The 27650-nt window shown below is 38.9% G+C and overlaps 1 protein-coding gene across 2 annotated transcripts in view; it reads left to right on the forward strand.

The window, feature by feature from the left end:
- Nucleotides 1-27650, forward strand: part of LOC126259924 (proton-coupled amino acid transporter-like protein CG1139) — an 89830-nt gene that overhangs the window by 29075 nt on the left and 33105 nt on the right. The window contains exons 4-5 of one of the 2 annotated variants that reach the window (XM_049957015.1): nt 18482-18566; nt 18835-19107. In XM_049957015.1, coding sequence (XP_049812972.1) covers nt 18482-18566; nt 18835-19107 — 358 coding nt within the window. The remainder of the gene's footprint in view (nt 1-18481; nt 18567-18834; nt 19108-27650) is intronic. The other variant, XM_049957016.1, reaches the window with a different exon arrangement.

Below are 27650 nucleotides of genomic sequence, written 5' to 3' on the forward strand. Positions count from 1 at the left end.
AGAACATTCTGATGACCAACTACGTATACTCCATTATAAAGCCTCCTAAGAGGTTTTCTCGAAACTACTGTGTTTGGTTAATTTATGATAATTTACAGTAGCAGTACCATATAACAATTATATTTATCATTCTGCCGTATAGCACTTCAAAGAGTGACACTGATGGTCTTGTGGATATTTCACAGTGAATCAAAGAACATTCTGATGACCAACTACGTATACTCCATTATAAAGCCTCCTAAGAGGTTTTCTCGAAACTACTGTGTTTGGTTAATTTATGATAATTTACAGTAGCAGTACCATATAACAATTATATTTATCATTCTGCCGTATAGCACTTCAAAAGAAGTGTATCTCTGATTTATCTCATCCGAGAATCTAAGTCGCGATTCACTTCTCCCAGAGCGGTTGGAATTACGACAAACCTGCGTTAGCTCCTGCTGCTCGCAACAGGCGTCTAAACGAAGTCGACAACAGAAACATCTCACACTAGACGAGACCCTGTAAGTCAACACAGTATCCGCAAGTACATCCCTCAGGATTTGATTTGCCTAAAGTACCACTCCAATTGCTTAAGCGCGAAATATTTGTCGTCCCCTTCAAGGATTGGTGACCAATTGTACACAAATTATACTGAATAGTGATCCATCTGGATAGGATGCCTTATGTGGCACAAGACCACGAATATCAAACGACCAGCGCCATATCCATGATATAATGGTATCCAGTCCGTTGTGATAGGAAGGCTTTTCATGTGTACCATTATGGTACCCCTAACCCCTCACCCCCCTCCCTCCTACAGCTGATGCTTGACTCATCAACTCCTCCAAAAGGGGCGAGCGCCAACGTAACGGATCACACATTCACAAAACGACGGCCACAGCGAAACGACCATCTCGATAAATAGAAAATTTTCAGTGAGCAACATTGAAGCTGTATATTTCTACCCTTGACATTTCCTAAGTAAGACGTCCAGACTAGAAGAAATCATGCAAAACAGTTTGCCCACTGCTTCGTGTGGTTTGTAAGATGCTACGAAACGAAAAGGAGACAATTAGGAAAAAAAAATTAACTGTATGTTATTTCAAGAGTAACCGCCATAACTGTTCATACAATTATCCCACTGTGAGACAAGTCTGTCAATGCCTTCATGGAAAAACGTTTGCCGCTGCCTACAGAACTATGACTGTACCCAGGCCCGCACTTCTTCGTCCGAAGCAAATCGTTGGCATTGATATATTTCTTCAGGGTTTCAAAAATATGTAAATTACATGAGGAGAGATCGGGACTGTATGGAGGTCGTGTAAGAGCTTCCCAGCGAACCTTCTGCAGCATAGCGAAATAACGTTGGCAACGTGTGGGGGAGTATTATCCTGGAACAGAATAATGTCATTCGTCAATATTCCTTGGCGTTTGGAATTGATGGTGTGCTTCCATTCTTGCAAAGTGTCCAAGTACCGCTGTGCATTAATTGTGGCGCCGTGCTCGAGAAAGTCAATGAGAAGCGGGCCCTTGCAGTCAAAGATAAAGGTTGTCATGATTTTCCCGAAGCTGACCTGCACGGCTTTAGATTTTTTCGGTTGGGGTGAATGCATGTGCTTTCATTTTTGGCTCTGACACTTGCTCTCCGGCTCAAAATGATGACACCGTCTTTCATGCCCCGCGTCAATACGGGACGCGAAATCATATTTTTTATCATGATGTCGTTCCAGGTGCTGCAGTGGTGTTGGCATCCCGTGTAAGTTCGGCCCTTCGTCAGGCTGTGGGGAACCCACTGTGCACAGATTTCTCGGTACTTCTGATGCTCTGTCATGATGGCGTGAATAGTACCGAGACTGATACAAACATGCAAGAGCTCCATATGATAGTTTGAGAAGGGGGGGGGGGGATACCTGAGGATGTGCAGTATTTTTAATATTTTGGATGAAGAATGGCGGCTTGTAAGTAGCCATAAAAACGTTCTAGTTCTGGTCCTGTTAAAAAGTTGTGTAATATTGACTTCAACCATTTTCTTGACAGTAAAAGACCTGCTACGTTATGTTTTTGCCTCAGAGCTAGAACCCCCGCCCCCGCAATTGCCCACAGGTATGGGTGCCCTTGTTGACATGAGCCTAATGTCCCACAGTCCGACATTGGCCATTGGCCATTTTATACAGCAGAATCCATCGCAGTAATAACAGAAGGAGTAGTGATTCGATGAGCCTGTCTTGGTCCGCTGCTGTCTTTCGATGTCACCGTCCTTCTCTAAATAATTTATTTCACGCAAACACACGAACATGTGATACACTGTGTTCACAATATACACCAGACATTCAGGCACGAATTTCACTTCCTGAAATTTCATCCACAGTTAAAACCCGCATTGCACCTCACTGTTCCTCTTCTCTGGCCTCCATAGTGGAGTTGGATGCGCACACGACTCACTGACCTCAAGTCAAGCATGTCTAACAGGCAAATGGCACAGAGGTGAAGGCTCACTCTGTTCGTTCCTGATTCTGAGTACAGGATATTTGTGTACACACACCTACCTGTGCTATCAATGCCAGTGCCAAGCTTCTTATACGGTATAGTCTGTTTCGTTTTCATCTGACTGTCCCTTACAGAACTGATGGAAAATCTAAAAGACAATTAAACTGTTTCCTTATTTCATCACTCTGAAAACCAGTTTGATGCTATCCAGGGCTGGTTTACGGCCTAAACGCCACAAGCGGCAGCTCGGTACAACTCACACGCCTCATTTCCACCCACACCATACTTGGGGCACTGCTCATGTCCTAATAAAATCTTATATCAGTAACCGAAAACAGTCTGTACTGCTTAAGACTGAAAGTGCTGTTCACAAATCCAAAATCACTAATACAAAATATATAGTGGCCCAGGGCTCAGTACTGGGTCCTCTTCTGATTTTGATTGATGTAAATGGCACAATATATTGCACTCAAAGTTCCAGAATATTTCTGTACACACATGATACACCCATTCTGTGTAAAAAGGAATCATTTAACAAACTAAAGACACTATAATAACGTTACAAATGAAATTGTTCTGTACTTCAATGAAAGCCACTTAAATGTAAGCAGTAGTTAAACCTGTCTCAAGGAATTTAACAACTGTATTTTTAATAATGAAATATAACTATACATAGGCAATGAATTAATAAAAAAGAGTTTAGTGTAAACTTCCTTGGTTTAACAATTCAAAGCAATCTAAAATGGGACTCACATGTTGACATTCCTAAATATAAGTTGTCTAAGAATATATTTGCAATTAATATGATTAGCAAGTTCTGCAAAGACATTGTTGTCTTAAAGACTGTGTACCATGTTCTGTTTTCTTCACACCTGAATTAAAGAACAGAAATGTGGGGACCAACAACCAAAGATAATCTAAAAAAATTCTTGCTACTGAAAAAAGGGCTGTAAGAATCATCTGTGGAACAAAATATAATGAATGATGCTGTGGATTGTTTCCAAAAATTGGTATGCTAATGATAGTAAACATGTACATTCTAAAAGCCATATTACTTGTTAAGACTACAGCCCAATATTTGTTCTGATGTGTATCAGTACAATACCATAAATAAAGAAAAAATTATCATCAGCGGCCAGTGAACAGCACACTATGAAAATGGTCCACAATATGCAGGTTTAAAGTTAGCCAATGCACTGCCCAGTAAAGTTATGACCATACCCACAATGAAGCTTAAATATCATCTAAAGAAATTCCTGTTACAAAACCATTTTTGTTCCTTAGAAATATACCATACTTGCATGTAGAATAAGAATGGTTTCAAAAAATATATAAATTGTGTCAAGAAAACCATTTTATTTGTAATTTAATCATTTTGTTAATTAGTGACCTATTTAGAAGATTGTATTATTGTGCTATGTATTAAGAATTGTAACCTGTTTTTATACATATTCAATTAAGCTTTCAATGTTGAATAAAGTATTATTATTATTATATATTTACTTTTAAAGGTTTTACCAGTAGCTTATGAACGGCATCTAATGTGTGGGGGAGAGAAGGAAAAGGGGTGGGTGGCGGAAAAATGTTCTTGAACCGACCCTTTTGATATGGTAGTAATTCAAACCATGAGGACAAGGTCCCATTCAATTAAGGTGTTGAACACCAGAGTCCCTTCACTCCTGTAACAAGTTTGGAAATGTACTGGCCCTGAGTATTACTCACAAACGACTAAACATGATCCAGGCGTTCATATTCTGTTGGGAACTCCTACCGGAGACCAAAAACTGAGCACTAAACAACAGCACTGAGCCTTAATATGTTCACCAGATTCAGCAAACATCGAACGATTGTAAAGTAGGCAATGGCATCTTCATCCTAGATTGTGAAGGGAATGTCTTACTGAGTAAGTAAAATATATCTAAAAACAAAGATGATGTGACTTACCAAATGAAAATGCTGGCAGGTCAACAGACACACAAACAAACACAAACATACACACAAAATTCAAGCTTTCGCAACAAACTGTTGCCTCATCAGGAAAGAGGGAAGGAGAGGGAAAGACGAAAGGATGTTGGTTTTAAGGGAGAGGGTAAGGAGTCATTCCAATCCCGGGAGCGGAAAGACTTACCTTAGGGGGAAAAAAGGACGGGTATACACTCGCACACACACACACACATATCCATCCACACATATACAGACACAAGCAGACATATTTAAAGACAAAACACTGGAAAATTGGTCGAGTGTGTTTTATTTTCTGCATTTTTGGTGAAACATTTGAGTGAAATGAAAATAACGATTCCTTATTAACTGCACATTGAATTTTTGTACAAATGTTCATTGTCAAATGAAGAGTGGAAAATAGACAAATGGAATATTAAATTCACCACTGTGAGGTCTAATTTTGAAAAAAAAAAAAAAAAAGTTGAATCTTCCTGGCAGATTAAAATTGTGGCTCACTGGGATCAAACCTCAGGCCTTCGATGGGCAGTGCTCTACAGTCTGAGCGACCCATGCCTGACTCATAACCTGCCCTCACAGTTTTGTTTCTGCCAGTACCACATCTCCTACCTTCCAAACTTCACAGAAGTTCTCCTGTGTACCTTGTGGGGCTAGCACTCCTGAAAGAAAAGATATAAGTTTGGAAGACAAGACATTAGTCACTTGAGGGGGGGGGGGGGGTAGAGGTAGAGAGTAGAGCTGTGAAGGTAGGTCACGTGTTGTGCCTGGATAGCTCCATCAGTAGAAACACTTACCTATGAAAGGCACATGTCCAAGGTTCAAGTCCCAGTCGGGCACACATTTTTAATCTACTCAGCTCTACCAAGAAGTTTCAAATTGGCAGGCATTCTGGTGCAAAGTGAAAATTCTTTCTGAAAAAGGTTTAACTGCTTGAAGGTGACCAGGGTAATTAAGAAAAATCCACCAGTCTAATATTCCCTAGTGCTCTTTAAAATACCAAGTTGAGCACTAAACTTTAAATTTTTAATGAACACCTTATTTGCTTTTTCTTGGTCTATGCACTCTTATTAATAATTAAATACCAATCAATTTTAAATGCACTATATTTCATGCTTTCTAAACAAAACCAGAAAATTAAAGAAAAAGAGCTATAAAATGTTTCGTGAAATGACTTGTCTAAACGTAAGAAATGAAACACATGAGAGAAACATTTGACACACTTTCGAATGATGTTCAAAATCATGTACAGTAAATAAGGTGCCAAATGAAAATTACTATTCAGTGTTTAACTTAGAATCAAAGTGTGTATACGTGTAGGATGGGATATCTGTCTGATGTATTATGAAGACTGTGCAGTCTGCTGTTCTGTGACCTTCGCACATTTCTATTATCCATGTGTGATGGTGTAAAATAGTTTCAAAAATTTTTCACTCTAAAAATTTTTTCAATAGAGAATACTGCATATTTCAGGGAAGAGAAAGCGTGGACACAAATAGTAAAGTTTCCATTACAAGTGCTGTCAATAGAATTTCTCTTGCTTATATACTTTTCCCAATTAAAAGAAGAAATACAAAAAACAATCACACAGCAGTTCCAATGGAACTGCAGATTCTCCTTAACTAATGTGTGAGTATTCCAATTACTACTGTTGTTTATTTATGATTATATACATTAAAACACTTGGTTTTGCAAAGCTATGTCAACCACATGTTTGTTTCAGTGCTCAAATTGCTGTACACGATTTTGAGCATCATTAAAAGATGAGCCAAATGTTTCTCTAATCTGTTTTATTTTTTACTTTTAGGCTAATCATTTCACAAAAAATTATCTGGTTTTTCCTTTTTCTTTACCAAGTTGGTTGGGAAGCACAGCAAACTAATCAGCACACCCCCTTTGATGTTAGGTTTTCTTGATCATATTCATCAAAGTGGTGTGCCCTTGGCAACTGGAACATGTTGCCAGAGCCACATCAACAGTCTTCTAGAAGAGACAGGCATACTATGGCTCACAGACCAATGCAAGCAACAACTTGTGCAGAAACAATCTATGCAGCCCCCAATCACTGGTGTCATGCAAATTATACATCAGAAACAATGGAACCTTATTATAAACTGTTTCAGAGGAGTCAGGCCAGCTATGGTGCTACTGAAAGTTCTACGATATAATTCCCAGCTTCTTCCATAACACTGCCTGCATTGATCTCCCCCTCGGGTGTCAGACTGGCTTGAAGTTCATACTGAGGTCCATCTGCTGTTGACCACAGAAGAATATAGATCCAACTTCACGTGTGGAATGGCAGGCCACAACAGCACTCAATAAACTGGGAGGACCACTGTTACACAGTGGAGTTAATTGAGCACATCCTGGAATGGTGGTGACACTATGGCAACTACAAACTGGTCTCACCACTCATACAAGATTTAATTAATCATTCCTAGTGTCATTCCTGGAATTTATTTTGGTAAGGACATTAGGAACAATTCACTAATATTTTTGTTACCAATTAATAAGAGACTTTGCTCTAAAGTAAGTGTTTGGTGAGTATAGTGGGAGATTCTCCTTGTAATATCATATGGGATAAGCCTTGAATAAGGCCCCATGCTGTGACTCTAAAACACTCATCTTTTCACTCATGTTCTTGAGTTTTTAGCACTGAAACCTAACACTGATTTCATTAGGAAATTATCTTATTACCCATTTGACCCAATGCCAGAGCAAACAGATATCTGATATGGTGAATGGGTGCTGTTTTCCTTATTCTGTGCATTATTGTAATAAATGTCAAATTTTCAATATCTTGAGGCTGTTAACTTTCTTATGGTAAGATATGTCTGTCTATAAACTTCAATGTCAATTTAATGCCAAAGTTGATAATATCATGAAGTCTCAAAATACAGCACCTGGAAGATGTAAGGAACATTAAGTTACACTATATAGTAAACTCACATCATGAATGTGCTACAGCAAGAATATACACAATTTATGGAGCATAGTACTTTACAGAGCAACACGTAAGATACAGCGAAGTACAGGTTGTGCATAGCACCGAATGAACTGACTGCGCAACAGTAACACAGGGTACAGAATAGGCTGAGCACTCATTAGTGGTTCCTTAAATAATATTATTTCTTTGGCGGCTCATCAGAGCACACCAGGGGCCAATCCAAGTGCTCTCTACAAGCAGGCCTGTGAACTGTATGGATGGGCAAACTCTGAAATCGCAAGCATCATGAGTGAAGGTAGTTCACCCCTTCCTTCTAGGGGGTGGGAAAACTAAATACACACACAAAAACACTAGGCACAGAAAAAGACATGGTAGAGGCAAAAAGTGCTGCTACAGAAAATGCACTGGTACCATTAAAAAAAAGGGGGGCCACTGATCTTGCAAGGGACTGAGATTATGAGGCACGGAAAACACCAATGATGGTGCTGATGTCCATTTCATCACCTGGTGATGACAGTGATTGCTGCAGCATGTGGTGGGCAGCCACTGGTGAGCAGGGGCAGAAGTGATGAGGGAACAGGTTGATGCACATCCCCTCTCATGAGAGGTGGGCAGAGCTAGGGAGGGTGTCTCGACAGTGACATTCTTATCAATATCAGCAGTCAGCACTGGAGGTCCCAGCAGGGGCATTGGATATGATGGCCACACAGGACTCAGCAACAGAAGTGGCAGCACCTGTGACACCAGGTGCAGGGGGTGCTACACCAACAATGGCAGTCAAAGAGTGTGGGTGAAGTCAGGCAACCCAAGACAGTGATCTGTCAGGTAGCAGCCCCTGCTGCAACACGAACTGGACTGGCTATGATACGGGAACAGGCATCTATGGCAGCAGGGATGGAGGAGGCAGTGGGTCCTCTGGAATGGACCCCACCATGTGCAGCCACAGCTGGTTGAAGTTATGGGGATGATGCACAGGTGCTGGGGCTGGCGACCCTTGAAGACAACAAGAGTCCAGTTCAGCTGACACCTGAAACCACAAGTGCAGATGTGCACCCAGACAGAACTGCCGCAGAGCTGGTGATACTGTCAGCCATGGCATCAGATGCAGCAGGTGAAGGAGGGTCTGTGGTAGGCATCTATATAGCAGCTTTACCAGGCTTCTGCCCCAACCACAGTGAAATGGTATGAACTCAAAAAACAGTCTAAAGTAGCTTCAGGAGAAATGCCACATGCGTACTTCTGCATCTGAGCTTTAAACTCCTGAACCATGCATCCAGCTTTACATTAGATTGAGAATGAAATGGGGGAGCTGTGAGGTGTTGAACACCACCAGCCTGATAAAAAGATGCAAATTCTCAAGAAGCAAACTGAGGGTCGTTATCTCTGAAAACAGTATATGGAAGTCCCTCACTTGCAAAAATCTTAAGCAGGACCAAAACAGAGGCTGCCATGGATGTAGACAGACGTCACACCACTAGGGAAACTTGGAATAAGCATCCACTATGATGAACCAATACTGATTTAGCAAGGGCTCAGCAACATTGACAGGTACACACACCCACTGGCACTGCGACATCAGGCATGGGGAAAAGACTACCATTGGCCGCCTATTGCTGAACACAGTAAGTGCAAGTGGTGATAAGCCACGTAATGTTGCCATCTATGCCTGGCCAATACCCATGCTGGGGGGCCAAAGCTCTGGTGCGAAAGGTCCCTCAATGACTGACCTGCAGAAGTCACTACACACCACAGTATAAGGAAGTGGGAACCACAACCCAGGGAGCAGCATCCTCTGTAGCTAACAAAAGAACCCCATCAAACACAGAGAGGTGGTGCTGGACAGAGAAGTAATTAAACAAGGGATCCAAGGCATGGGCAGAGGTTTTCCTTGCCAAGCATGCTAACTAAGTACTGTATCTATGATAATGGTGAATGCTATCATGGTACTACTGATGGGAAAACTATCAACCACTTTTTGGTTCTCAATATGAAAATAGAAACAAAGCTACTCATCATGATTGAGTGCCAGGTCTGGCCTGATCGGAAGACAAGATAAGGCATTAGTATTGGCATGTTGATCCATTGGCCAGTAATGGGTCTGATAATGATAACAGGAGAGGAAGAGAGCTCACTGGTGCAAAAGATATGCTGCATTGTCCATCAAAGAAGCTGAAGGGTGAAAAAGAGCAACCAACAGCTTGTGATTATGATTAAATGGATCTTAGAACCATACAAGAAGCATGAAATTTCTTGATAGTGGACACAATTGCTTAAGTCTCCTTTTCAATCTGAGAATACCACTGCTGAGTGGGAGTTAATGCATTAGAAGCATAAGCAATGGGTCATTCACACCTGCCTGCATATTGGTGTGCCACCACCGCACCAAGACCATGATGAGAAGCGTATGTAGCACACACAGGATAGATTGAAATTTAGATTTAAGCAAATCAAATACTTGGTCACAAGCTGGGGCCAGAAAGAAAGTACATTTTTACACAAAAGCTCATGCAGTGGTTGAGCAACACTGGATATATCAGGTAAAAACTTGCAGTAATCTGCAACATTACCTAGAAATACCTGCAGTTCCTTAATGGAGTTTGGCCATTGCAAAGCAACTGTTGCATCAACATGGTGATGCATTGGTTTGACTCCTGTGTGAGAAATGTCAAAACCTAGGAACTCAATTGAAGACTGAAAAAATTAAGATTTGGAAAGATTGCACCTGAGACCCACAGATTGCAAAGCAGAAAACAATGATCGGAGATTTCTAAGGTGGTCTTTGATGGTAGAATCCAAAACAATGATATTGTCAAGATAATTGATGCAGCCAAGCACAAAAGTGATTGTTGTTGTTGTTGTGGTCTTCAGTCCAGAGACTGGTCTGACGCAGCTCTCCATGCCACTGTATCCTGTGTAAGTCTCTTCATCTCCAAGTAACTACTGCAGCCTACATCCTTTTGAATCTGCTTAGTGTATTCATCTCTTGGTCTCCCTCTATCAACTTTACCCTCCACATGCTGTCCAATACTAAACTAGTGATCCCTTGATGCCTCAGAACATATACTATGATCCCTTCTTCTAGTCAAGTTGTGCCACAAATTCCTCTTTTCCCCAATTCTATTCAGTATCTCCTCATTAGTTACATGATCTCCCCCATCTAATCTTCAGCATTCTTCTGTAACACCACATTTTGAAAGCTTCTATTTTCTTCTTGTCTAAATTATTTATTGTACATGTTTTACTTCCATACAAAGCTATAGACCATACAAATACTTTCAGAAAGAACTTCCTGAAACTTAAATCTATACCCAATGTTAACAAACTTCTCTTCTTCAGAAATGCTTTCCTTGCCTTAGCCAGTCAACATTTTATATCCTCTCCACTTCAACCATAATCAGTCATTTTGCTCCCAGATAGCAAAACTCATTTACTACTTTAAATGTCTCATTAGAAAATCTAATTCACTCAGAATCATCTAATTTAATTTGGCTACATTACATTATCCTCATTTTGCTTTTGTTGATATTCATCTTATATCCTCCTTTCAAGAAACTGCCCATTCCATTCAACTGCTCTTCCAGATCCTTTGCTGTCTCTGACAGAATTACAATGTCATTGGCAAACCTTGAAGGTTTTTTTTCTTCTCCGTGGATTTTAATTTCTATTCCAAATTTTTCATTTGGTGCCTTTACTGCTTGCTCAATATACAGATTGAATAACTTCATACCTGTCTCACTCCCTTCTCAATCAGTACTTCCCTTTCATGCCCTTGACTCTTATAACTGTCATTTGGTTTTTGTACAAATTGTAAATAGCCTTTTGCTCCCTGTATTTTACCCACACCACCTTCAGAATTTGAAAGACAGTGTTCCAGTCAATATTGTCAAAAGCTGTCTTTAAGTCTACAAATGCTAGAAAGGTAGGTGTGCTTTTCCTTAACCTATCTTCTAAGATAAGTCGTAGGACCAGTATTGCCCTTGTGTTCCAACATTCCTATGGAATCCAAACTGATCTTCCCTGAGGCTGGCTTCTACTAGTTTTTCCATTCATCTGCAAAGAATTTGTGTTATTATTTTGCAACCGTGACTTATTAAACTGATAGTTTGATAATTTTTCACCACGGGGGGTTAGCCGAACGGTCTCAGGCGCTGCAGTCATGTACTGTGCGGCTGGTCCCGGCAGAGGTTCGAGTCCTCCCTCAGGCATGGGTATGTGTGTTTGTCCTTAGGATAATTTAGGTTAAGTAGTGTGTAAGCTTAGGGACTGATGACCTTAGCAGTTAAGTCCCATAAGATTTCACACACATTTGAACTATATATATATATATATATATATATATATATATATATATATAGTTCAAATGTGATAATTGCATTGCCATCGCCTGACTCCATAACGAAAACGCTTCAAAAAAATTCATTAGAAACTTCATCAGCAGCAGCAAAACATGTAAAAAAAGGCCAAATTTTAACAGAAAGAACAGTGGTCATCGATTTCAACAACAAAAGAACTACTGTTCCTCATCAGCCAAGTATTATTATAGACGAAAATAACAAAAACGAGAAGACTCCAAGTTCACAAGGAAACACAGCAGTAGTGGCAGAACCAACATTTGAAGTGTCAGAAACAGCACCACCATCAACAACAACAAATAGAAGGCTGTTGGACAGAAGAAATGCTGAGCCTCCTTCTCATCTCAACGATTTTTTATGTGTGGGCCTGAAGAAAAAGAAGGGACAACAGTAGGTAGTGTCAGGTGTCTCCTCTCTCCTGTTTCAAGGCAGACTCCACTGGATTCTCAGTCAGGTAACAGCACTAATAGAATAAAAAAGCAAGAGGAAGGCATCTCTTTCTTTCATCAAAACATAAGGGGCCTCTTAAACAAAACAGACCAACTCCTTATTAACATTAGTGAAAAGGACAGTATAAATAATGCCCAGATTTTGTGCTTAACTGAGCACCATGTTACTAATAAATGTGCCTTGCCATCTATAGTAAGTTATACTTTAGTAACATACTACTGTAGGGAAAGTAAAGATAAAGGTGGAGTAGCAATTTATGTTAAGGATATTGTAGCATACAAAGCTATAGATATTAAGAAATATTGTGTGGAACAACAATTTGAGGCATGTGCCACAGAAATAACAACTAAATTCTACCCAATAATAGTGTTGGCTGTCTACAGGGCTCCTTCAGGTGACATAAAAACTTTTCTGCATTCAATGGAACTCCTACTGTCATGGTTACATTCAAAAGTGAAGGATATTGTAGTATTAGGTGATTTCAATATAAACTTTTTGACAGAAAATAAGAATAAAATAGACTTTGAGATTGTGATGACCTTACACAATCTGACATCAGTAATAAACTTCCCAACAAGTATTACATCCGAGTGCCAAACTATGATAGACAACATTTTTTTAGATGTAAATAGACATCAGAATTATATTGTCAGGCAGGTTATAAGTGGGCTTTCAGATCATGATGGACAAATTCTCACTATTTATGACGTTAATCTGTTCAAAAAAGAATTTCCTCGATGGAAATTTATAAGAGTAATTAATGAAGAGGCGAAAGAAACTTTCAACCACAGGTTGCAGCAAATGGATTGGTCTTTAGTATATAGCCATGATGATGTTGATACTAAATTTAACTGTTTTATAAATGAATTCTGTGCTCTTTTTGAAGAAATATTTCCCAAGAAATGGGTCGGAAACAGGGCCTCCAATTCTGTAAGCAAGCCTTGGATTACAAAAGGTATAAAACAGTCATGTAAAACCAAAAGGGAAACTTATGCTGCAATAAGATTCTGTAAAGATGTAGAAAAATGGGAACACTATAGAATATACTGTAAAATTTTGAAGAAACTAATACAGAAATCAAAAGCCCTTTATTATGAGAAGAAAATAGATAATTCTAATAATAAAATAAAAGCAATTTGGAACATTGTAAAAAAAGAAACAGGAAGAGATACAACAAGTAAAGAAGATATAAATAATATCAGATATGAAGGTATCCTAGTAGATAACCCCAAAACGGTGGCTGAGATTTTTAATAAACACTTCCTATCAGTAACTCAACAGATTGGTAGCAAGCCCGATGTTGACGAAGCTGTAACTCTTTGTCAAGCCGTATATTCAAACAAAATTTCAGAAATGCACCTTAATCCTGTTACTGTAGAAGAAATTCAAAAAATCATCATGTCTCTAAAAAGTACGAATTCTGCAGGGGTTGATAATATATCTAGTAATTTATTGAAATATTCTTGTGTGTGGATAAGGGACATTCTCTGTCATATTTTCAATGCTTCCCTTCAGAAAGGTGTTGTTCCCAGTAGACTTAAGTATGCCATTGTGAAGCCCCTGTACAAAAAGGGTGACAAAGCTGAACTAACTAACTATCGACCTATCTCTTTGCTGACAGCTTTCTCCAAAATTCTAGAAAAGCTAATACATGTAAGAATTACTGTTCATCTCATGAAGAACGAAGTTCTCAGTAAGAGCCAGTTTGGCTTTCAAAAGGGCCGTTCAACAGAAGATGCAGTCTACGCACTTGCAAATGAAGTCCTAGAAACTCTTAATGAAAAAATGCTAGCACTTGGTGTCTTCTGTGATTTATCCAAAGCGTTTGACTGTGTTGATCACCAGATTCTCTTGCAAAAAGCAAAATTAGTAGGAATAAGTGGTGTTGCAGGCAATTGGCTACAGTCGTACCTCCAAGACAGAAAACAAAAAGTTGTGTTGAATAGCTCGGGTGGAGTATGTGACACTTCCTCAGATTCTGAATGGAGTTCCATTACATGTGGAGTGCCCCAGGGCTCAATTCTTGGGCCACTATTATTCCTGATTTTTATAAATGATCTACCATCATGTACAAGCCTGCCATGTAAATTTACATTATTTGCTGATGATACCACAATTTTTATGAGCAGTAGAACAGACAACAATCTTGAGGAACTCATTAATCACATACTCTCAGATATGGTTAATTGGTTCAAGGTGAATGGTCTCTCATTAAATTCCAGTAAGACCAGCTTTATTCAATTCTGTACAAAAACAGAAAAAGAGAGAGAGATAAGTGTGACGTGTGGTAATCAACCAATAGTTAGAATGGAAACAACAAAATTTCTTGGAGTGCACATTGACAAGAAAATGAACTGGTCTTCACATATTATTGACCTCTGTAAGAGGCTTAGCTCTGCTACCTATGCTTTACGGGTTGTCACTACATGTGTTGAACCTAACACTGCAAAAGTGGCATATTATGGCTATTTTCATTGTCTCATTGAGTACGGAATTATTTTTTGGGGCAACCAGCCATTAGCAAGGAAAGTGTTCATTGCACAGAAGCGAGCTTTAAGAATTATATGTGGATTGCGCCCAAGAGACTCTTGTAGAAATAGTTTTTGTAATCTTAAAATATACACAACTACATGCCAATATATTTTTTCTCTCATGTGTTTTGTTTGTAAAAATATAGATATATTTCAACCAAACAGTAATTATCACGAGCATAACACGCGGAGGAAGAATGACATACACAGTGAACTCAGAAATTTGAGCTTGGCACAAAAGGGTGTCCACTACACTGGAGCAAAACTCTTCAATGCTCTTCCTCCCGAAATAAAGACAGAGATTCATAACAAGAGTGAGTTTAAGAAAGCACTAAAAATATTTTTGCTAGAAAAAGCTTTTTACAGTCTAGATGAATTTTTAACTAAATAAATTGTAATATTTTAATATTATATAATACAAGTTGACATAATGCCACTATGAATTTTATTTAACCTGAGCTCTGTAACTGTGTGTGCTCCGTATCTGTTTTCTGTAGTGTTTTAATGATTCTAAGAAAATATGTATTTTCTTTTTCTGTATTGCTGCTTAAAGAATTTACTGTATAAATTTTTATATAATTATGTACTCAAATTTCTGTATATGCTATTATTCGATTATCAGATTGTATTTGTAAAAAACTGACTCGTTCCACGTCCTTGTGTATCCAACACAGTTGGACCTATGGAACACGAAATAAATCAAATCAAATCAAATCAAATCAAATCAATGTGTCTGTAATGTGTGGATGGATATGTGTGTGTGTGTGCGAGTGTATACCTGTCCTTTTTTCCCCCTAAGGTAAGTCTTTCCGCTCCCGGGATTGGAATGACTCCTTACCCTCTCCCTTAAAACCCACATCCTTTCGTCTTTCCCTCTCCTTCCCTCTTTCCTGATGAGGCAACAGTTTGTTGCGAAAGCTTGAATTTTGTGTGTATGTTTGTGTTTGTTTGTGTGTCTATCGACGTGCCAGCGCTTTCGTTTGGTAAGTCACATCATCTTTGTTTTTAGATATATTTTTACCACGTGAAATGTTTCCCTCTATATATATATATATATATATATATATATATATATATATATATATATATATATATATATATATATATATATATATATATATATATATATATATATATATATATATATATATATATATATATATATTTTTTTTTTTTCACACCAATCAACACCTTCTTTCTTTGTGTGTGGAACTATTATATTCTTTTTGAAGTCTGAGTATATTGCACCTGTCTCATACATCTTCTTCTTCTATTGTATTTCTTTCTCCTGTTCTTGTCAATCATTCCCTAATGCTCTCTCTGAAACTCTCTACAACCTCTGGCTGTTGCAGTTTATCCTGGTTCCATCTTCTTAAATTCCTACCTTTTTGCAGTTTTAATCTACAGTTCATAACCAATAAATCAAGGTCAGAGTCCACATCGACCCCTGGAAATGTCTTACAATTTAAAATCTGGTTCCTAAATCTCTGTCGTGCCATCATATAATCTATCTGAGACCTTCCAGTGTCTCCACGCCTCTTCCACATATATAACCTTCTTTCAGAGCCATTCTAAAAATATGTTGAAAAATTTTGATCGCACTATCAATGCCAAAAGGCAAGCATTGATATTGGTGTAGGCTGAAAGGTGTATTGACAATGAGAAAGTGCCTAGAGGCCATATCCAAGGAGAGCTGGAGTTACGCTTCTGACAAATCAATCTTGGAAAGTGGTAGCTGACTGAAAATTTTTTGAGCGACTCATAGGGTGGGGCAAGGGGTATGTATCTATTACAGACTGCAAAAATCGTGACACTGAAGTCGCCATGGAGGAAAAGCTTAACCATCAGTTTCTTAACAATGCACAGTGGTGTAGACCATAGAGTAGAAGAAATAGGCCAAATGACATCAGGCAAACACTTACCTACTCGGCCTTGACAGAGTCATGCAATGTGACAGGCACCTGCCATGTATAGAAAAAAAGGGGGTGGGTGGAGTCTTACATGGTAATGTGGGCCTGAAAACCAGCAGCGCAACCAAGCAGAAGGGAAAACAGAAATGAAACCCCAGAGCAGAGGAACTCCAGTTGCTGATACAGAATTTGATCTGGTACTAAATGTACCTCATCGGCAATGGAGAAATTGAAAGTGGTAAACACATCTAACCTGAACACATCGGTGGTGTGGGAATGATCCACAACAAGGAAGATGAGAAGGCGAACAACAGATTTGTAAGAGACAGGAGCAGAGAACTGACTTATGATTGGAATCTGCTGTTTATCGTAGCTGACAAACTTCCATGTATCTGTGTGAGGGGAGGGGAGTCCAAGTCCATATATATTTGTGCATTTATTGAAGTCACTGCATTGCTTGTGTCCTCTTGCATTTCCAGCAGTTTATTAAACACACACTAGTCTAAAGAATTTCTTCTGAGAAACAGTCATTGTAGAGACACAGTTTATGTCCATCGATACTACTGTGTCCACCACATTGGAAGAAGAGTTACTCACCAGTGCAATGTGGCCTTTCTTTTGATACTTGTTGCAAACAGCCCAATGCTTAGTGGCACACGGTGGGGCAGAGCCACTGCTGTGACATGGCCTGTTGCTACGGTGGCCATATCCGACTCTGCCCCATGCAATGCTGAGTCGAACATTGCACCACTGTGACAGCTTCCCCATCATCCTGAATACTTGCAACATGCCTAACAAGATTTGACTGAGCAACTTCTGATACCCCCTCCCATGCAGCAATCTGATCGCCTGTGTCCTGTGACATTTCACAGAACTGTGTTAATTGAGCACATCCAGAAGTGTCGGATTCTCACACTGAAGTGCTTTCTTGCAGACTTCCCTATCCAGAGACAGAAGAATAATAACATCACTCACCATGAGATCACCATAGGATTCATGATGGGTTCTAGTAACAAATTTACAACAATGGGTTAACCCATATAATTCTGCAGCCCAGTGACTGTAAGATTGGTTTGTGCATTCTGACAACTGTAAAGTCTACATGGTTGAAATGATGTGTTCTGTCACAGTAACAGGTTCAGAAAGGCTTCCATATTTCATCAAATGATAAGGTGACGAGTTCTTGCAAAGGTGCAAGTTGGCGCAATTGATCAAGGCATGGTGAAAGCCAGGAAGGAAAGACCTACAGAGGTATGCCCTGCTGACATGAAAAACCTGGAAATATTGGCACAACAATGCCTCATAGGAGTCTCAATCTTCAGTTGATTCTTCGTATGCCAGGAAAGGTGATGAGTGTGCTGATGGGAGAGTAGCCTGCCACGTACAGACAGATGCCACTTGATTTAGAGCGGTGGTGAGAGCCTGTTGTTGTTCTGCAAAAAGTTCGCTACTGGACAGTGAGATGTTGGAGTAATTCTTCCATTGAGATGTTTGTCAGGTGATGTAGCACTGACACTAACATATAGAGAAAACGTAACTCTCACTCATCACCAAGTTTCCTGTAGCAAGAACAAACATTATATACGAAATGTAGTACTCTGCAGAGAAACACAAAACAAACAATGAAATACAGGTCGCGTCCATCATGAGTGCAGGTACATCAGAATGTCTCAACTGTTGGAATGAAAATTAATTGTAAGTCTAGAATGAAAAAGTATTTTATAGTTCCTGTTCTTGTGACAACATTGGAAAGCAGAAATTCTAACTGAGGCTATAGGTTCAATGCTATGCATCCATAGATATGTAATTTCTAAAATTATGAGTAACCTGTCTTTTCTTTACAATTTTGCAAACTTATTTCAGGCATATTGTGAATATCTTCCAAGTAATCTTACAGATTGGAAGCTGTTGTGTGTACGTGGTATTTGTCAGCAGCCACATCAAAGCCGTAAGTAGAAACAAGCACATATAAACACCAGTTTCATTAACTATGTAAACAGACTTAACTGACTCTGTGCTGACTACTTGTTGACATTATATAGCACATTATATTTATGTACCAAGTTCCCAAGCTAGAATTTATGTGTACAAAATCTATGTGTTTGTACCATTAAAACACTGCAATAACTAAGAATTTTCATATGTACCTTATGTAAATAATGATTTTATAATATGTCACTAAGTAATTATATCATAGAGTGCAATCAATGTTACAGGTAGTGGACCAGTACTCTTATGGGTTGGATCTCAGGATATACATGTTAATTTTGCTCGTGCCACTGATAATAATAAATATGGTGCGCAATTTGAAGCTGCTGGCACCATTTACAACTTTAGCCAATATCTTGACTTTAATTGGCTTTTGTATCACATTCTATTACTTGTTGAACAGTTCTCCCAGCCTTTTGGACAGACAACCATTTGGGCCTCTCAAGGATTTGCCTCTGTTTTTTGGAACTGTGCTTTTTTCACTAGAGGCAATTGGTGTAGTAAGTGTTTCAGAATGTTGCAATAAAATTACAGTTGTGTGTTACTGTTCATCATCATCTTTGTTGTCATTTTTGTTGTTATATACATATGTTTATATGATGTCAGTCTGATTAAAATTACTTGACAGTTGATTTCTGTCACTTGCTGCTGCAGTCTTGGCAGACCTGCTGCTAGCACCACTCGATTATGGACAACAAACACAGTGGGTCACTTCACATACGCAGCAGCAATGTTGGACATGGCCACCGCAAAATATGACAGAAATGGGAGATGCTCTGTCAACAGCTGATTTTTAAGTGGCTAATGACTGAACCATGGCAGATGATACGTATTGTAGCCCTGAATTTAAATTCGTGTCCTAACCTAACTACAACATCATGATGTGCAATGTCTGAGAAAATGATCAACAATCTGTGGCAGAACTGAAATCATGATCACTTTGTTTATGGCATTTAAAGCTAACCTCTATCAGCAAAATCCAGACAGAAAAATTTCATAATACATTTGTTTGCATAGCCATCTTCAACAGCAACATTTCAGGGTCAACAGCAAAAGCAAACTGTAGTTTCTCACTGTTAATGGTTACCTGAAATTATCCTCTCACTGGCTACATGGGATGCCACTTTACCAACCGATGAGCAGTCTTGATTGGCATTTGGGTGAAAATTATCGACAACACAAGTAGATCTCAAATGAAAAAACGAATGATAGGAAGAAAAATAAGAGTAAATAAAAAAAAGTCAATACTATGATGGAAATTATGTAGCAAAGTATTAGAAATATAAAAAGTAAATTTAACAAAATAATTGAATAAACATGATAATGAGTCTTTTGATTGTTGTTGTTGTTGTTGTTGTTGTTGTTGTTGTGGTCTTCAGTCCTGAGACTGGTTTGATGCAGCTCTCCATGCTAATCTATCCTGTGCAAGCTTCTTCATCTCCCAATACCTACTGCAGCCTACATCCTTCTGAATCTGCTTAGTGTATTCATCTCTTGGTCTTCCTCCACGATTTTTACCCTCCACACTGCCCTCCAGTACTAAATTGGTGATCCCTTGATGCCTCAGAACATGTCCTACCAACCGATCCCTTCTTCTGGTCAAGTTGTGCCACAAACTCCTCTTCTCCCCAATCCTATTCAATACCTCCTCATTAGTTATGTGATCTACCCACCTAATCTTCAACATTCTTCTGTAGCACCACATTTCAGAAGCTTCTATTCTCTTCTTGTCCAAACTATTTATTGTCCATGTTTCACTTCCATACATGGCTACATTCCATACAAATACTTTCAGGAACGACTTCCTGACATTTAAATCTATACTCGATGTTAACAAACTTCTCTTCTTCAGAAACGCTTTCCTTGCCATTGCCAGTCTACATTTTATATCCTCTCTACTGTGACCATCATCAGTTATTTTGCTCCCCAAATAGCAAAACTCCTTTACTACTTTAAGTGTCTCATTTCCTAATCTAATTCCCTCAGCATCACCCGACTTGATTCGACTACATTCCATTATCCTCGTTTTGCTTTTGTTGATGTTCATCTTATACCCTCCTTTCAAGACACTGTCCATTCCGTTCAACAGCTCTTCCAAATCCTTTGCTGTCTCTGACAGAATTACAATGTCATCGGTGAACCACAAAGTTTTTATTTCTTCTCCCTGGATTTTAATACCTACTCCGAATTTTTCTTTTGTTTCCTTTACTGCTTGCTCAATATACAGATTGAATAACATTGGGGAGAGGCTACAACCCTGTCTCACTCCCTTCCCAACCACTGCTTCCCTTTCATGCCCCTCGACTCATAACTGCCATCTGGTTTCTGTACAAATTATAAATAGCCTTTCGCTCCCTGTATTTTACCCCTGCCACCTTTAGAATGTGAAAGAGAATATTCCAATCAACATTGTCAAAAGCTTTCTCTAAGTCTACAAATGCTAGAAACGTAGGTTTGCCTTTCCTTAATCTTTCTTCTAAGATATGTCGTAAGGTCAGTATTGCCTCATGTGTTCCAACATTTCTACAGAATCCAAACTGATCTTCCCCGAGGTCCGCTTCTACCAGTTTTTCCATTCGTCTGTAAATAATTCGCGTTAGTATTTTGCAGCTGTGACTTATTAAACTGATAGTTCGGTAATTTTCACATCTGTCATCACCTGCTTTCTTTGGGATTGGAATTATTATATTCTTCTTGAAGTCTGAGGGTATGTCACCTGTCCCGTACATCTTGCTCACCAGATGGTAGAGTTTTGTCATGACTGGCTCTCCCAAGGCCATCAGTAGTTCTAATGGAATGTTGTCTACTCCCGGGGCCTTGTTTCGACTCAGGTCTTTCAGTGCTCTGTGAAACTCTTCACGCATTTCATCTTCATCTTCATCTACATCCTCTTCCATTTCCATAATATTGTCCTCAAGTACATCGCCCTCGTATAAACCCTATATATACTCCTTCCACCTTTCTGCCTTCCCTTCTTTGCTTAGAACTGGGTTGCCATCTGAGCTCTTGATATTCGTACATGTGGTTCTCTTCTCTCCAAAGGTCTCTTTAATTTTCCTGTAGGCAGTATCTATCTTACCCCTAGTGAGACAAGCCTCTACATCCTTACATTTGTCCTCTACCCATCCCTGCTTAGCCATTTTGCACTTCCTGTCGATCTCATTTTTGAGACGTTTGTATTCCTTTTTGCCTGCTTCATTTACTGCATTTTTATATTTTCTCCTTTCATCAATTAAATTCAATATTTCTTCTGTTACCCAAGGATTTCTACTAGCCCTCGTCTTTTTACCTACTTGATCCACTGCTGCCTTCGCTACTTCATCCCTCAGAGCTACCCACTCTTCTTCTACTGTATTTCTTTCCCCCATTCCTGTCAATTGTTCCCTTATGCTGTCCCTGTAACTCTGTCCAACCTCTGGTTTAGTCAGTTTATCCAGGTCCCACCTCCTTAAATTCCCACCTTTTTGCAATTTCTTCAGTTCTAATCTACAGTTCATAACCAATAGATTGTGGTCAGAGTCCACATCTGCCCCTGGAAATGTCCTACATATTAAAACCTGGTTCCTAAATCTCTGTCTTACCATTATATAGACTATCTGATACCTTATAGTACTTCAGGATTCTTCCATGTATACAACCTTCTTTTATGATTCTTGAACAAAGTGTTAGCTATGATTAAGTTATGCTCTGTGCAAAATTCTACCAGACGGCTTCCTCTTTCATTTCTTAGCTGCAATCCATATTCACCTACTATGTTTCCTTCTCTCCCTTTTCCTACTGGTGAATTCCAGTCACCCATGACTATTAAATTTTCATCTCCCTTCACTACCTGAATAATTTCTTTTATCTCATCATACATTTCTTCAATTTCTTCGTCATCTGCAGAGTTAGTTGGCATATAAACTTGTACTACTGTAGTAGGCATGGGCTTCGTGTCTATCTTGGCCACTATAATACGTTCACTATGCTGTTTGTAGTAGCTTACCCGCAGTCCTATTTTTTATTCATTATTAAACCTAGTCCTGCATTTCCCCTATTTGATTTTGTATTTATAACCCTGTATTCACCTGACCAAAAGTCTTGTTCCTCCTGCCACCGAACTTCACTAATTCCCACTATATCTAACCTTAACCTACCCATTTCCCTTTTTAAATTTTCTAACCTACCTGCCCGATTATGGGAGCTGACATTCCACGCTCCGATCCATAGAATGCCAGTTTTCTTTCTCCTGATAACGACGTCCTCTTGAGTAGTCCCCGCCTGGAGATCCGAATGGGGGACTATTTTATCTCCGGAATATTTTACCCAAGAGGACGCCATCATCATTTAACCATACAGTAAAGCTGCATGTCCTCGGGAAAAATTACGGCCGTAATTTCCCCTTGCTTTCAGCCGTTCGCAGTACCAGCACAGCAAGGCCGTTTTGGTTATTGTTACAAGGCCAGAACAGTCAATCATCCAGACTGTTGCCCTTGCAACTACTGAAAAGGCTGCTGCCCCTCTTCAGGAACCACACGTTTGTCTGGCCTCTCAAAAGATACCCCTCCGTTGTGGTTGCACCTACGGTACGGCTATCTGTATCGTTGAGGCACGCAAGCCTCCCCACCCAACGGCAAGGTCCATGGTGCATGGGGGGAGGCATCTTTTGATTAGCTTTAGAAATATAAAATGAATTCAGAACACTGGATGAGATTCGAACTGTAAATCTTATACATGTTAGGTTCATGCGATAACCACTACAATATGTCATTACACTAGAAAAGGCAGTTGTATTCATGTCTCCAGTGTCCCAGTCACAATGACTGACAGCCATCAAAAGTTTGGCTTCATGCAATGTCATCTGAAGCTTATCTATTGTAAGCCAATCTCTCTCTCTCTCTGTCTCTCTCTCAAATAATGGAAATGAACTAATTGTTACAGCAGTTTGACAATAGCGAATGGTTCAAGCACGATGGTGATCACTCTGATTGGAGGAACCAGCTACAACACATGAAGTGGCAACTATCTAGTAATTTTAATTGGACTATAGTAAAGTACTGTTGTATTCTAACCAATCCAGTCTGTCTTAAGTGTTCGAACTTTCCAGATAACACAGCTTCAGTTTGATTTTTTTCCCCTCTCAATTTGTATAATACTCTCTAAAGTTATGAAATATTATTTATGGAAACTGGTGTGAAATGTTTATTAATATTAATTAATTAATTAATTCTGTTGATACACAGTGGTTGTTATATAATGTTATGCAACCAGTATCTTTTAAGCGGCTCAAGATATCAATGTAAAGTTTCTGTGTGATTGTTTCCAAGCACCAAATACTTTGCAATGTGATTAATTTTTACTAAGGAGCTATAACAATGAGTTTTAATGGAACACTGGGTTTTAACAGCATCTGTTAATCTTGAAAACAGGAGAAAAGTGGTATAAAATTTGGTTAAATTTTTAGTGAAACTTCTCAAGAGATTATAATGTATTAAAAGAGCAGACTGAGAGCCATTTTACATGGGAAGCTGTGCATCCAGGTAAAGCAAGATGAAGCAATTCAATTTACATGAGCCAATTTAGGCATCATATAGCTTCTCAAATACCTACTGCAGCAGTAAGACACTTGCAGCCAGGCATGAGCATAACTGATGCTCACTCTTTTGTTGCAGTTTTGGCATGCTGACAAATCAGCATCTGTAATGTTTCTGCCTACTGGCCACTGGTGATTATTAGTATATTATGAAACTCTTCAATGTCTGACAATGGAGAGAACAGAGACTGTATTTGAGATAGAGAGTCTGACTGCAGAAATATGGAGTAGGCCAATTCTGTGCAAGTGTTCCACATCTGACCATTCAAACAAATTTTTGGTTTAAGCTTGGGATAAAATATGTAAAAATTATAAAAGATTTTTTGAAACCTCACTGCCAAAGGAGAAGAAAATCACCTGACTTCCATCAACCATCCTCAGCCATAGGGAATAGCTCTTGCATATTCCTCTTAGCCTACACAAGATCTGAAAAAAGGGGTAAATTGTCAATTCTGTGTACTTGAAAGAACTTATGTTCCTATGTTGCTTATGAATGCAGTACTTCCATAGTGCAGTATTAAAACTTGAAATTACTTTGAAGGGGCAGATTGCTACTCACCGTAAAGATGACACATTGAGCTGCAGACAGGCACAACAAAGGGACTCTTACACAATGAGTTTTTGTCCGAAGTCTTTTTCAGAAAAGAAAAGAAAACACTCACATTCACACAACTAGCCACACCTCACACACACATGACAATTATTCTGACTGCTGCAGCGCAATGCAGCTCTTGCGCTGAATGGAAGCAGCAATCTGGGGTGTAGTGGAGAAGGGAGAGGTATAGCAGGCTATGGATAGGAGGAGAGAAGAGTGCTATCAAAGTGCATGGAGGGATTGGATGGCAGCAGGACAAGGCTGCCAGGCACAGTGTTGAGAGGCTGTGGGGAGAGAAAGGGGGGGGATGGAATGGTAAAAGGAGAGGAGCAAAGAGTGGGAAAATACTAGTGTGTTTGTCAGTAGAGAGCGGTGCACAGCAAGGGTGACAGGATGTGAACTGGGAGGAGATGATATGACAGAGTGGGCAGAAACTGTTGGAGGTAGACTGTGGGGTCAGTATGTTATCGTCAGTTGAGGCTAGGATAATTTTGAGAGCAGAGAATGATTTGTAAGGATAAATTTTCCTGTTAAGAATGGTCTTTCTGATCATAATGCGAGGTTGGTTACAGAATATAACATAGCTCCATACAGTAACACAAAACATTCTTCCAAAATAGTGCATTCAATTAATGATTTAACAATTTCAAATTTTTGGGAAAGCTTGCAACAATTAAACTTTTTGCTGATGATTCAAGTATATTAATCATACTCAACAAACAAGAATTAGCTGAGGCAATTGTAAATAATGTCTTTCAGAAAATTAAGTGGTCCTCCACAAATGGACTCTCACTAAATTTTGAGGAAACACTGTATATACAGTTCTAAATTGCATAACATCATTGATAAATATAAACTCTGAATAGAAGTTTGTTCATACAGCAGAGTATTCAAAATTTCTGTGCACTGGCAAAAGTGTGTTGCTATGGCAAAATATTCAAAATTTCTGTGCACTGACGAGAAAATGAATTGGTAGAAACACATTGATAATCTGCTGAAATGTTTCAGTTAAGCTACTTATGCTTTTATTGTTAGTGCAAATTTTGGTGAAAAACACTTTAAAAATTTGTCTACTATACCTATTTTCATTCAATGCTTTCATGTGGCATCATATTTTGGGGTAATTCATCACCAAGTGGCAAGATTAGCATCTTTCTGAAAAAAATGAGCAACTTACTAAGAATGAATATGAAGAAAAACATCGTTATACGTGGAGACTTCTATATTGACATGAGAAAAGAATCAACACCAAGGCAAGATTTTGAAGAATTGTTAATACAATACAGTATGGAGGCCACAATATCTCCACCAGCTTCTCAAAGTCAGACAGGTATTGACAACATAATTATTAATATTGATAGGTCTAACTATGAGTCTGTTTAGTCCAAACAGAAATATCTGATCATCATGGACAGCTGATCTGTTTCTGTAGAAGTAAAGACATAATATCTGAACCAAAACAAAAAACCAAAGAAATCAGGAACATTAGAGAACAAAATATTAACGTCTTTAGAACAATATTAACCAGGGAAATGTGGAATGAAGTCCTACAAGTGCAGAATGTAAATGAAAAATATGATTAATTTATTACAACAATTAAACACCATTTCAATGTAGCATTCCCCAACATAAAGAGACAAGAAAAAGTGCAGGGTCAGACAAAATGGATTACCAGTGAAATAACAGAACTGTGAAGGGAGCTGCAGGACCTGAGATGGAGGGGTGAAGCTGAAAATTATAAAATGCTACAAAAGAAGTATAGAAAAATAATATAAGAGACAAAATCAAGAGCAGATAATGCTACCATAATAGACTCAGGAAACAAGACAAAGGCAGTTTGGAATGCAATTAATGGTGAAAGGCAGGAAAAAGCTGGATCAAACAAAGAAACAGATTGCAGGTCAATGAAAATAAACAACGCAGTAGTTACAGGTGGTAGAGAAATAGCTAACATCCTCAATGATAACTATATGAATGTGGTAGAAAACTTAAAATTGGAAAGAAATAGTCCACAAAAGAAGGTTACTAAGTTATCACACAAATCAAGCAGAACCATGTTCATGAAACCAGTCACAGAAGATGAACTGAGAAAAAGTATACAGAAACTGAAGTCTAAGAAATCAGCTGGTGATGATGAAATATCGAACCACATAATAAGCAAGTAGCGAGTCAATAATCTCACCATTGCTGGACATAGAAAACAGCTCTCTCAAAGATGTAATTTTTCCAGAAAAACTGAAGCTAAGCAGAGTGGAACCAGTGTGCAAAAAAAAGGGGATAAGGACAACCGCAACAACTACAGGCCAGTTTCACTGATATCAGGTTTCTCAAAAATCCTGGAAATGCTTATGTATACTAGATTAGTTGATTGTCTGGACAAATACAACATTCTCATACCATCTCAGTACAGTTTCAGAAAGAGTAGATCGATGGAATCAGCAGTTGCCAGTCTGACAAAATATATTACACAGTACTTGGATGAAAACAAGTTGTACCTGCAATGTTTCTGGATCTCCCCAAAGCATTGAACATTATTGACCATGAAATACTGAGAGACCTTTGGTATTTGAGGGCAAGCATGGAAGTGGATGGAATTGTACCTATGCAGCATGAAGCAATATATATCAATACGGGATGCATATCAGTCCAAAACCAAAACCATGAAATGTGGAGTGCCGCAGGGATTGGTAATGGAGCCATTTTTGTTTCATCTGTTTGTTAATGACATGTGTGTTGAAGAGAAAGAGAAGGAAATATTGTATGCAAATGATGTGATGATTCCGAACAATCACCAAACTGTGGCACAGCTTGAGAGAAGAGCATATATATCTGCAAACACCACAGCGCAGTGGATCCTGGAAAATGGACTTGTTATA

The sequence above is a fragment of the Schistocerca nitens genome, chromosome 5, assembly GCF_023898315.1.
Source record: "Schistocerca nitens isolate TAMUIC-IGC-003100 chromosome 5, iqSchNite1.1, whole genome shotgun sequence".
NCBI lineage: Eukaryota > Metazoa > Arthropoda > Insecta > Orthoptera > Acrididae > Schistocerca > Schistocerca nitens.